Below are 13348 nucleotides of genomic sequence, written 5' to 3' on the forward strand. Positions count from 1 at the left end.
TAACAAAGGATTTGTGAACTCGTAGCCCCTATTTCGTGTTGACAATGGTAGAATAACTTCAACTTCAACTTTACTGTTACACATTTGTGACTTTAGTTACGCATTTGTGACTTTAGTTACGCATTTGTGACTTTAGGTACGCATTTGTGACTTTACTGTTACGCATTTGTGACTTTAGTTACGCATTTGTGACTGTAGTTACGCATTTGTGACTTTACTGTTACGCATTTGTGACTTTAGTTACGCATTTGTGACTTTACTGTTACGCATTTGTGACTTTAGTTCCGCATTTGTGACTTTAGTGTACGCATGCTTGAGACTTTTGCTACAATAATACCTTCATAGCTGCGGCTGTCCTCGACACACCGGCCACCGAGAGCGAGAGAGCGAGAGAGAGAGAGAGAGAGAGAGAGAGAGAGAGAGAGAGAGAGAGAGAGAGAGAGAGAGAGAGAGAGAGAGAGAGAGAGAGAGAGAGAGATTCGATAGACGTTATCAGCCCCATAGCGATGGATCAGTAGAGACCTACTCTACCTCCCAGGAGGTTTAGAAGGCTGTTATCATCAAGCTTGAAGTCATATATATATATATATGTAGATATTTTTTTAACATATACAATTCAAATGATTTGTGTGTAAACATTACTTTATTGTAACTGTGCACTTGTTTCATCCTTTTATTGTTTATTATTGTTTTTTTTTTCTTTTTCTTTCCTTGTTCGAAATAAAAACATCTTCAATTCAATGCTATATAGAGTGAAATAAACCAGTCGAGGTAGTGAATGGGAGTACGCCTCCCACCGCCGGCATTTTCGGGGATTCTCTTTTGGAAAGTTTGCAACCTCCCAGGAGGTTTAGAAGGCTGTTATCATCAAGCTTGAAGTCATATATATATATATATGTAGATATTTTTTTAACATATACAATTCAAATGATTTGTGTGTAAATATTACTTTATTGTAACTGTGCACTTGTTTCATCCTTTTATTGTTTATTATTGTTTTTTTTTTCTTTTTCTTTCCTTGTTCGAAATAAAAACATCTTCAATTCAATGCTATATAGAGTGAAATAAACCAGTCGAGGTAGTGAATGGGAGTACGCCTCCCACCGCCGGCATTTTCGGGGATTCTCTTTTGGAAAGTTTGCATCGTTTGAAGAACTACCGTACTAGTGTACGGTGTTTAGGTGAGACTGCTTGAACTAGCCATCAGCATGTACAGAAAATATACCTATTCCACTGAATACATATTGTAGAGAGCCCATACATGTTCTACATATTGCACTGAGAGTGTAGCTATTCTACTGAATACATACTTAATTAATTAATGCATAGTGTACTGAGAATGTACCCATTTCACTTTTCTGACATTTTTATCTGAAGTGTACAAACTTTTGATTGTGTTGTCATACATTATTCGCTTAACTACCAAAATTAACTTCTTAAATTGTTTTGTTTAAAATAAATCGATTTTTGATCAAAATGAACATTTAACACTTTCAACATTTTACTTGACTGCAACGTTTAACAATTTTGCATCACTAAACATATCAAAGACATCCAGGAGAAAACAGATATTGAACCACAGTTATTTAATAATTGATGAGTTTATTATGCTTGCTTTGTGTAAGTCTCTTAATAAAATTATCCTTGTCGAATGACAGCGTACATTATGATATAAATACAGTTCTCTAAGATCTCAAATGGTACATATTCTAATTCAGGTAACAACATTAGTCATTGATTATTGAAGTATTCATTAATTTATTATCAAACAAAGGTCCTAGTCTGTTTGATTGACAGGTGAGATGATCAGGGGGGCAGAGTTTCTACCATCACAACGTGTACATGGATTGAGGATTGGATAGAGAGGCTCAGTAAAGGTGCAGCGAGTAGCAGAGTAGATATGAACCCTGGCATCTACATCATAGAAGGAGACCAGACCCTCATCATAATCAACAAACACCCCCACCTTCTGGAGCTTACCTCTCAGAGGGAGACGGACAACAGGGACCTCATTAAAGCCCAACACATCGTCGTTGAAAGTAATAATCCAGTAACCCGTCGCAGGGGTCACTCTGATCTGACCTTTTCTGTCGATGGACTCTCTGGCAACGCCTAAACGCCATATAGTCTTGTCTCTAACCTGGACCTCAAAGTAATATCTCCCAGAGGTGAAGCTCTGCCTCGTGAGAACATAAAACTTCTTTGAAAATCTCTTAGGATTGTCTGGGAGTTCCTTCCATACACCTCCGTGATATACTTGTTTCCCATCCTCAGACAGGATGAGACTGGGATGAGCTGTATCAGGATCCAGAGTCACATCTACTTCATACTGCTGGACCTTCTTCAGTTCAGCATCACGCAGCTTCTTCATCTCCATGTTCAGTGTCTCCTCCAGCTGATCCAAGGATCTCCTCAAGGTCCCTACGTATGACGGAGGACGGACCTCCACCGTCGTCCAGTCCCTGGTGGGCGCATGTTTCTTCAGGGATCTGAAGGTCTGGAGGAAGTAGAGGTGGTCTTTATTGCCGGAGAGCAGCTTCACCTCTGAGCTTCTATTGGTCAAATCTTCTATTTCCTGCTCCAGCTCTTTGATGAATTCTTCTGCTTTTTTTTCTGTGGATTTCAGTCTCTCTTTAACCATTTGGTTGAGATCATCCTGGCACTTTTCAAGGCAGCGCATCAGACCTGTGAGGACCTGCACACTATCGGCAATCTCTCTGTCTGCATCTGCTTTGCTGCGTTTAACTGTGTCTTTAATCTCCTGAATAATTTCTTGTCTCTCCTCGATCATCAGCAGAACTTCAGCTTCTATCTTCCCCAGCTGGGCTGCCTTCACTTCATATTCCTCCTTTAGAGGTACAACAGGATGGGACCTGTGGTCACCCTCTGTGCAGAACTGACACACACACACCTGGTCATTCTGGCAGAAGAGCTCCAGAAGTCGGTCGTGTTTCTTACACATCCTTTCTTCCAGACGGTCCATAGGCTCAACCAGCCGATGTTTCTTCAGGCCTGCGACTCTCTGATGTGGCTCCAGGTGGGTTTGGCAGTAAGAGATAAGACACACTAGGCAGGACTTCACGGCCTTCAGCTGGGTCCCAGTACAGAAGTCACAGAGAACTTCTGTTGGTTCAACACAAGGCTGCTCTTTTACTCGTACGGACGTTCCAAAGCGATTAACCCTCTCTGATAAGAGGGTATTGACCTGTAGATCAGGTCTTGTGTCGAAAAGCTTGTCGCAAACAGGACATTTGTACTTGACTTGTTCATCCCAGAATTTAGTAATACAGGTTCTGCAGAAGTTGTGTCCACATGGTGTGGTAACTGTATGGTTGAACACATCCCGACAGATGGAACATGAAAAGTTATCCTCAGACCAGGCAGTGTTAGCAGAGGCCATTCCTAGACACAGACGACAAGATTTATCAATTCCACTTCTTTTTTTAATTTCATGACGGTAAAATAGTTTTAACTTCTCTCAAAGTTGTGCTGTTTTACTCACCTTGCTATGGCTTCTGTCTGGCAGACTATTTTTTTCCAAAATACCTTTTCTTTTCGCCTGAACGAGAGAACTGATTCCACGTCGGCTGGCTTTGGTTTCGTTTCCTCAACATGACGTCCTCTCCTCACCGACCCTGACACCTGGCTCCTCCCCTAAGAACTGGCTCCGCCCCCATGGCACATGGGTGCTCTGCATTCATGCACTGTGGTCTCCTCAAATACGTTGATGAGTGTTCTCTTCTCTCTATAGTTAAGAGTGCAAGACGATGAACGTTGGGATTGTGTTGTGATTTGAGTCATTGGGATTGATCGGTGTAGAACTATCCAGGTTTCCTGGGCTTCCCAGAACACTTTCTATCCAACCCCAATCCAACTTTCAACAGAAACGGGCAGAAAGCAAAGGGCTGCTTATTGACGCTACGCTGCTGTAGGAACCCTCCCCGATGGGCACGCGCACAGTGCAACCACGAGCAGAAGAGCGTGATACAGCCTGGCCTAACCTGTTCAGTGGGGGATTTCCTTTATCTTTTGGAAAGTTTGCCCCATTTGAAGAACTAGTGCACCCCCTGCTGGTAAAAGTGGGTCTCTCACACGCATACACACACACAGACAGACACAGACACACAATCACACACAAACATGAAACAAAACTAAAGGAGGTTGAAACAATGTGAGAGAATATACTCTCTCTAGTGCAGGGCGAGCAGCACACTGCGTCCGTCTGTCCTCTGTCTCTAGATTTGTGTTCCCCAAAGACTACGGTTGACACACACACACACACACACACACACACACACACACACACACACACACACACACACACACACACACACACACACACACACACACACACACACACACACACACACACACACACACACACACAAATAAACAGAAGGACACTATCCAGACATTATTGGCAAAAAATATGAATAAATTAATTATGAAATTAGTTCCGGCCGAGCACACGTTGTTGGCCTACTTGGCGAGCACCATGTGGGCCCGTTTCTGAGGAGGAGGAGGAGGAGGAGGAGGAGGAGGAGGAGGAGGTGGAGGAGGAGGAGGAGGAGGAGGAGGAGGAGGAGGAGGATGGAGGGGGAGGGGGAGGAGGTGGAGGAGGAGGAGAGGAAGAAGAGGATGAAGGGTGTGAGTGGAGATGTTGAGGGACAAGAGTGGTAGGATGAGGAAGGGGAGGAGTAAGGGTGGATTTGAAGGTGGAAGGAAGGGTGAGGAAAAAATTAAAGGATCGGTAGGGGGAGGGAGGAGGCGGTGAGGGAGGGAGGAGGAAGGAAACAGGAGAAGGGAGGAGGAGATAAGAGGGAGGAAGAAATAATACCTAAACCCTAGAATTACGTCAGCTATCCACAGACACTCTAATGAATATGTAATCACATGTCAGTGTAAACCTTATTTTTTTTGTTTTTAACTGAATCAACAAAGTTATTTTTCGATCAAAGCGTCTGCTAAATGACTCAACAGCCGGTCTCCATGGTGACGGATGATGGTAGTATTGTCACCTTTGGGTGGTGGGCCTCCGGTGCTTCCCTGCCGCCCCGGGCCCAGCTCCGCTTGGTCACTGGTCGACGGCGGTGAGCTCGATGAGGGCGGAGAAGACGAAGGCCGGCGTGGCACGCGCTGATGAACCGGCCCATGGCGATGGCGGATGCCACCTTGGGCAGCGAGTTCCTGGCGCCGATGCTCAGCGTTGTCACGGCGATCACCATGGGCACTCTTCTATCACGGTTTATGGACCCACTGAAGATACCTCGGTCTCCCCCAGACCACCCTATAATGCTGTAGTTCCCCCGCTGCAAGCTCCCCGAGTGTTACGTTGTTTTGATCGCCGTTTACGTTTGAATCAAGTTACGTTTATTGTAGTGAGAAGTACCTGGAAGAAAATAGCATTTAGTGCGGAAAGTAAAGTAGTCTATATTCACTGTCCTTTGAGGGTCGAGCTGAACCATGGATCATTGGAGCAAAATAATTGTTCGCCGTCTTAAAAAAGGCTACATTAGAGCTAAAGCACTTCAAATATTTGCCCAAATAAATCCTAATATTGCCTATGGTTGTTTGTAAACACGTGTAATGTGTATGCAAAGCAATAATTAACACAATCCTGGATGAGCTAGAGAGGAGAGCAGAGATAGGGGAGAGGAGGAAGAGAAGAGAGAGGAAGGAGAGAGGAGAAACTAAGAGGAGAGGATGGAGAGGAGAGGAGAGCTGACAAGAGAAAGTCACGGTACTCACACACATGAGGGGCATCTTTACATGTGGTCACTGTGACTTTTGTGCAAGTGTGGAACACATGTTGGGATGTTGTATGGTGGACATTAAAAGTCATTGACTCATTAGCTTCTTTTCCATTTGTATTTAAATCTGTATTATACATTTTATTGTGTCTTCATTCATGATTCAGAGGTAAAGCAATGATTTGATTATTATGATGCAAATTAATCCCAGAAACTAGTTCTACATAATTGCAACCATAAACAATTGTATAGCAGTTAACCATTAAGAAAAACATGAGAAAAAAACAACGAAGTAGGTATATACTGTGATGTAATAATTTACAAAGGGTTATATTTTATAATAGTCAGAGTTATTTTCTTACTACAATAATACAGTTCACTCAGATCTCAGATAGTACAGATTCTTATTCAGGGAACAACATTAGTTGTTTTGGTTGTTTGATTATTTTATTATCAAACAAGGTTCTTAGGTCTGTTTTACTGGACAGGTGCGATGATCAGGGGGGCAGAGTTTGTACCACCCTCATGATCACATGGACAGAGGAATGGATAGAGAGGCTCTCTAAAGTTACAGCCAGTAGCAGAGTAGATATGAACCCTGGCTTCCACATCATAGAAGGAGACCAGACCCTCATCATAATCAACAAACACCCCCACCTTCTGGAGCTCAGCTCTCAGAGGGAGACGGAAAGCAGTGTTACCATTAAACACCATCCCATCCTCGTCGTAGTAAAGTGTCCAGTAACCCTTCTCAGGGGTCACTATGATCAGACCTTTTCTGTCGATGGACTCTCTGGCCACTCCCAAACGCCATGCAGTCTTGTCTTTGACCTGGACCTCAAAGTAAAATATCCATGAAGAGAAGTTCTGCCTCGTGAGAACATATACATACTTTGTAAATCTGTTAGGGTTGTCTTGGAGATTCTTCCCTAGACCTCCATCATGTACTTGTTTCCCATCATTAGACAGATTGTGGGTACAAGCGGCCGAGAGGCAATTGAATAACGCCTGCACACACACACAGGCACGCACGCACACGCAGAGTACCACTCGGACAATTGCAGTTGTCCAATTGAGGAGCAAAGTCGAACTATGGCTTTAATATATACATACACATACATCCATAAAAGACAGCACTGTACAAAAAGAATTGTACAGAATTGTGCAAAAGGTGCAAGAATTACAGTCCTTGTTTGAGGTCAGAGATTACAGAGAGGGACGGTGTCTGACATTCTAAGGGAGTATTTACCTTTATTGCCTTTATTTAGTATTTATGTAGTCATTGGAGTATATAAAAGGATTTAAAGTTTAGGGGGAAATAACAAACAGTGGGGGGCAGTAATACGCCATAGCTGCGTCTAGACTACCTAAATAAAAGAAGAAGAAGAAGTTACGCCTCCTACTACAAGTTACGCCTCCGTCCTTCAGGACGCAGACAGACCATGAGACAGACCCTACTCTACGATCGTGTACACGTAGTTCTTTCCTTGAGAGACACCATGGCTCGCAAACGAGCGAAGCATAGCAGTTGCTTAGTGTTTGGATGTACAAATGAACACAAAAGTCTATATTTTGTTCCTTCCTCCGAGCCGCTGAAGAACCAGTGGGTTAATTTTATTGTCTCTGGAAATATATATATATATATATATATATATATATATATGTATATATATATATGTATATATGGTGTTGTATATATTTATATTGTCCTTAAATTTGTTATTTGTATATTTGTTTTTCTTAGGTTGTATCTTTTATCTTTTGTGTATGTATGTGTATTTATGTTGCATGTATATATATATATATATATATATATATATATATATATATACGTATATGCGTGTGTGTATGTATATATATATATATGGATATGGATATATATATGTTATATTTTATATTATATTTTATTCTTATTATTTATTTATTTGTGTATGTATATTTGGAGTTTGTGACAAAAATAATTTCCCTCTGGGATTATTAAAGTATTTATCTATCTATCTATCTATCTATCTATCTATCTATCTATCTATCTATCTATCTATCTATCTATCTATCTATCTATCTATCTATCTATCTATCTATCTATCTATCTATCTATCTATCTATCTATCTATCTATCAATGATGTGAAGGTAGTCCATCAATTCCTTTGTTTTATCCACTGAATCCAGATTTAAAAGGGTGCGCACACTAAAAACTGATTCTCCAGCTGTTCCAAGCCTCCGGTACAGAGTCCTCCTTTGCCTGGAATAGCACCCACACTGGAGAAGTACATGTTTTACAGTCTCTCCTTCTCCACACTGACACCTACCATCGGGGTGTTTGCCAATCAGAGCCAGCCCACTCCTCAGCCCACAGTGTCCAAGCCTCAGTCTTGTGATTGCTACATCATCTTTTCTTATGCACCTAAAAGTGCACCTATCTTTATTTACATTTTCCTGTATTGTAAAGTACGCCCTTCCCTTCCTTTCCTTCTCCCAAGAATTTTGCCACCTTTCCTTTAGAGCCCTGTTTATTTTTTCCATGTACTCGGGTGCCCCATATTGCAGATGAATTTGCACTGTTTCCTCCTTCACCGCCTTCTTTGCCTCCTCATCCGCCTCCTCGTTCCCTTTCACACCCACATGAGCCGGCACCCAGAGAAACCCCACCTCCCTCCCCGCCTTAACCCTAACCCGGTCTGGACTTGGATTTTCCTTCTTTTATTGAAATTAAAGCTGCAGCTGAATCACTACATACTATTGAATACCCCTGTTTATTATCCTCCACCCATAAGACTGCCACCATCTCTGCTGTGAATACTGACATATGATCTGAGATTCTATACCCTATTCTGTACCCGATTTCAGGAATGCTAATACCCACTGCTACTTTACCACTCTCATGCTCCTTTGACCCATCAGTGTAAATGAGTAGATGGTCTCCCCATACTTGTTGCTGCCAGACTTCTATCTCTTTTACTACACCCTCTGACATCCTTGATTTGCTTATACTCATAAACTTTAGGTCAACACTGGGATCTGGGATCAGCCATGACGGAGCAACTGAGCGACACACTGGAGAACAAACACTAACATCCCGAATACCAATTTCCTGCGCCACAGATTTAAGATTTTCTGCAAAGTTAGTTTTAGTTTTTCTGATTCCCATAAACTCCCAATGATCACTCAGTAGGTCTTTTGTTGGTAACACTTCCCTTTGTCCTTGGAGCTTCATTAGGTATTTCAAGCCAAGTTTATATCTTCTTAATACTAGCGGCATCTCACCCATTTCTATTAGTAATGCTGCTATTGGAGTTGTACAGAATGCTCCACAGCACACTCTTAAGGCTTTTGCTTGGACTATGTCTAATTTGTTTAACACTGAAAGAGCTGCTGATCCATAAACCATGCATCCATAATCAATTGCTGATCTTATCATTGCTCTGTAAATCAAACCCTGTCCGACTTGTTCTGAACCATGTAGGTCGACCATCAATTAACACCACTAGCTGTTTTTGTCTATAAACTCTTCTACAATTTTCCCATTCCTATTTCTCTTCTTGCTTCCCCACAGCTCATTATGTGCATTAAAATCCCCAACCCACACCATTGGTTCACTAATCCTATCCAAAATTTCCTGAAAATGAATCTCCTCCAACTTGATGCAGGGGTTATACAAATGAACAATGGCGATTTCCCCCCGGTCAGTCCACACTTCTGTGACAACACATTCCAACACTGTATCCATCTCCATTCTTCTATATTGAACTCCATTCTTGATAAAAGTTGCACACCCCCCTCCTGCCGTACTCTCTCGATCCCTCCTTTCACACTTATATCCCGGAAATTCTAAAATCCAGTCTTGGTTTCAACCAAGTCTCCTCAATGCAAATTAATTCTGGCTTTTCCTCAAGCCCATCCAACATTTGTTTAAACTCTTGCCTATTTGCAACCAGACTCCTGGCATTCCACTGCATTAAATAAAACATAACACAAAGGACACTAATCCCCATCAGAATCCCCATACGTACTTTCCATTTCCTCTTCCTCATTAGCATCCAAGCTTGGATGTTGACCTCCAGGCCGTCGGGAAAATATCCTTTTAGTTTTGATATAGTGGTACATTTTAATTATTTTGCATTGGTTCTTATTGGTTTGTTGAATATATAGGTTCCTATTCGATGAACGACACATCAAAGACGTATCAAAGTTAATGCATGTGGAACCATTTGGGGGCGGTGAATCCTCCTCGGTGCAGTTCACCTTGTGAACTGCAGCGAGACACACACACACACACACACACACACACACACACACACACACACACACACACACACACACACACACACACACACACACACACACACACACACACACACACACACACACACACACACACACAGCAAGTAAAAAGAAGAAAGAAGAAGAAAGACCGAACACGAAACCTACCCCTGTTACTGAACACACAACATGATGAAGGATTCATCAAGATAGGCTTGTTCTCCTTTCCCAACAGTAACTGAATTACTCAGAGTATTGAAGAAACACTTGTCACTACACTGTCTTGTGTTTCAACACATTGTAGCAATTTGGAGCTGATTGGACAATTCAGCCAATGAATCTAATAGGCTACCTCCCTCAGCAGAAATCGTGCATTGCGCAACATAACTACATGCAGAGAGAAGTGATAGTTTGTTAATTAGCAGAGAGCCGTAAAAGCACTTTCTACCCATTTCAGTGGAGGAATTGGACTCCTCAATCACGCAATGTTATACTTAAAAGGAACAAGTAAGTTACATATTAATTAAGTCTTTTGGTAAGTAGCATATAAAATATATATATACAAGGGTCCCAAACTGCATTTGAAATAGACCTTGACACTCCGGTAAAACACTATAGGACAATGATCATGATATGCCTCAATATCAGAATAACAACCATGGGTCAAATAGCAATGGCTAGTGGAATGAAAGTGAAAGTAGTGTAAGCTTGTCCAGGCCCTGCAAGTCAGGATGTAGGCTATGAATCAGAATACATTTTTAGCTAGTGGGCATCCCAGAAACCAGTTCTATATTTTCTTGGGGAGGACCCCCGTCCATTACTGCACCCCACCCACGAATTGGATCACCAGCCGCCGCTGCAAACAGGGAGTGAAGGGTGACCAATGCTAGGAATCTTCTGACTTTGTCCCGTTAGAATAATGCTGCATTCTAGAGGAAGGACCGGCCTAAATTGAGCATCACTGAGATCTAGACATTTAACCAGGGACCTTTTAAAATGGATCATCTTCAACCATTATCGCCTATTATGATACAATCCATCCAAGGTAGTTAGCATTAAGCGCACGGAATGGAAAGGTCAGTGGAATGAACACAATCATGTATAATGTGGGGTTCAATCGCAGTCTATTTCACAAGTGAACTTGCAGGCTTTTTGTAATAACAAAGATAACGGGAATGACAATGTTGTGGCAATGTCAAGCATAACTTTAATATACAAATTATATGAACCCTGTTTGAATAATTTGTCAATTTCAATGAATTTCTATGCATTCTCCATAGACCTGGAGATACCTCCCGCCCTCTCTAATAGAAAGGTGTTAAGATAGTTTGCATTTGCAAGTGTGGGCACCTAGTTTGATAATGAGGCCAATCCACAGACTTCTTTGTTGTGTAGATTCCTTTAACCGTCTTGCAGCCATGTCCACTCCACCTAGGGCTGGGCGATATGACCAAAATATCATATCCCGATATAGGTCATTCATATCCCGATAACGATATATATCACGATATAGCACATTTTCTGTAAATTCAATGAATAGATACCGTATTTTCCACACTATAAGGCGCACCGGAGTATAAGCCACAGCAGCTAAATTGAATGATGTGTACATAAGCCGCACTGGACTATAAACCACAGGTGTTTTAATGTTTAATTACCATTAGGGCTGGCCCAAATGCCATTTTTCAGGCTTCGAATACTCGTTGGTTTTTCCGAGCGAATATTCGAATGCTCGTTCCAGAAAAAAACACCATCAAAAACAACATTAATAATCCCTATATACTGCCTGGAACCGATTTTGACAGTATCTGCATATTTTGTTGAAGATTTAATAGCTTTTGAAGGTTAATTAGTAGGCCTAAGTAGGTTGAAGTTCCTTAGTTTTTCCCCGTGAAAGTGAACAGCTGTTCCGTTCCAAATCAGCTGTCCTCTGCCGCACCGTTATATAAGCCGCAGAATCGAAAAATAAGAAAAAAACGGCGCGTCTTATAGTCCGAAAATTACGGTAGTTTATATAAAGTGACCACATGGAAAGGCCTATTTCGTAGCCCATCTTTTAGGTACGAGCTCACTTTGTCTAGGCTGGTCGTGGGAGTCCTTCTCCTATTCAGAATTGTCACGTTCACTCTCCTCCATGTTTGTTTGTGTTGCGTTCATGTGCGTGTGGAAGAATGTAAAGCGTCGTCCAAATGACGTAAAAATTTACCGTAAAGAGTGTGATTTGCGACAAGACGATATAAACGAGAGGATAATATGAAACGCTAGACGTTTTTATATCATCACACGATATATATCGTCATATCGCCCAGTCCTAACGCCACCCATATTGTGAATTGCAATTTAACTTGGTCTCTCCTCTGGTCAATCCTAAACTCCACGAAGCCCGCTCCCCCTGACCTTTGTTTTCGTTGTATTTACCCACGATGTGAACGTTTCCTATAAGAATCATGTACACCCATCGCATAGGCGGAGTTTCACTTTTGCATCAGGGGGGGCAAAACAATTTTTTTCACACGAACATGTTCTCACTCATGTTCGCACGCACACACACACACACACACACACACACACACACACACACACACACACACACACACACACACACACACACACACACACACACACACACACACACAAAGCGCATTTCGCATGATGGCACAAGTTTAGATGAGGTTCAACACCAGTTGTTACATTACAACGTGGTTGCTAGGAGTATTCATTTAAAGGTCCCATGACATGAAAATCTCACTTTGTGAGGTTTTCTAACATAAATATGAGTTCCCCTAGCCTGCCTATGGTCCCCCAGTGGCTAAAGCTTGCGTTTGGTGTAAAACGAGCACTAGCTGTTCTGCTCGCCTTTGAAAAAACGGAGGCTCAAGCGCGCTGATTTGGAATGTCTGTGCTCATGACGTCATGAGGAATCTCAGCTCCTCCCCTTACTCTGCCTGGCCCGCCCAGAGACGTTGGCCCGCCAATGAGACTCGACCGTGCGAGCGGCACATGTGTGTGTGTGTGTGTGTGTGTGAATACACACACTGTAACGCAAGTGTTTCTTGTCGGTTCTTTGACGTGTCTTGTATTTCCACAACGAGACTGTCGTGGGGGTTATCTGAGCCATGGTTGAGAAGGAATTGGGGGAAAGGAACTTTGGTTTGACTCGCTGAAGTACATGAACTGCGACATGCCGCCGGTTGCCGCGAGGCACCATCGCCCGGCAGCGGGCAGCGGGCAGCGGGCAGCGGGCAGCGGGCAGCGGGCAGCGGGCAGCGGGCAGCGGGCAGCGGGCAGCGGGCAGCGGGCAGCCGGCAGCCGGCAGCCGGCAGCCGGCAGCAGGCAG

At 42.7% G+C, this 13348-nt stretch overlaps 1 protein-coding gene across 1 annotated transcript; it reads right to left on the reverse strand.

Annotated features, from left to right (window-relative positions):
• Nucleotides 1-931: 931 nt before the first annotated feature.
• On the reverse strand, nucleotides 932-3900 carry LOC115541824 (probable E3 ubiquitin-protein ligase TRIML1). Its single transcript, XM_030353693.1, has 2 exons — nucleotides 3503-3900; nucleotides 932-3402 (listed from the first exon to the last, which is right to left on the reverse strand). The coding sequence occupies exon 2, from the start codon at nucleotides 3398-3400 to the stop codon at nucleotides 1778-1780; it is 1623 nt and encodes a 540-aa protein (XP_030209553.1). The 5' UTR covers nucleotides 3401-3402; nucleotides 3503-3900; the 3' UTR covers nucleotides 932-1777.
• Nucleotides 3901-13348: the final 9448 nt, after the last annotated feature.

The sequence above is a fragment of the Gadus morhua genome, chromosome 4 (genome assembly GCF_902167405.1).
Source record: "Gadus morhua chromosome 4, gadMor3.0, whole genome shotgun sequence".
In the NCBI taxonomy this organism is placed as follows: Eukaryota; Metazoa; Chordata; class Actinopteri; order Gadiformes; family Gadidae; genus Gadus; species Gadus morhua.

Bases quoted from the DNA above. Each gene is read 5' to 3' on its own strand.
- LOC115541824 (XM_030353693.1), bottom strand. From the start codon at position 3,400: ATGGCCTCTGCTAACACTGCCTGGTCTGAGGATAACTTTTCATGTTCC.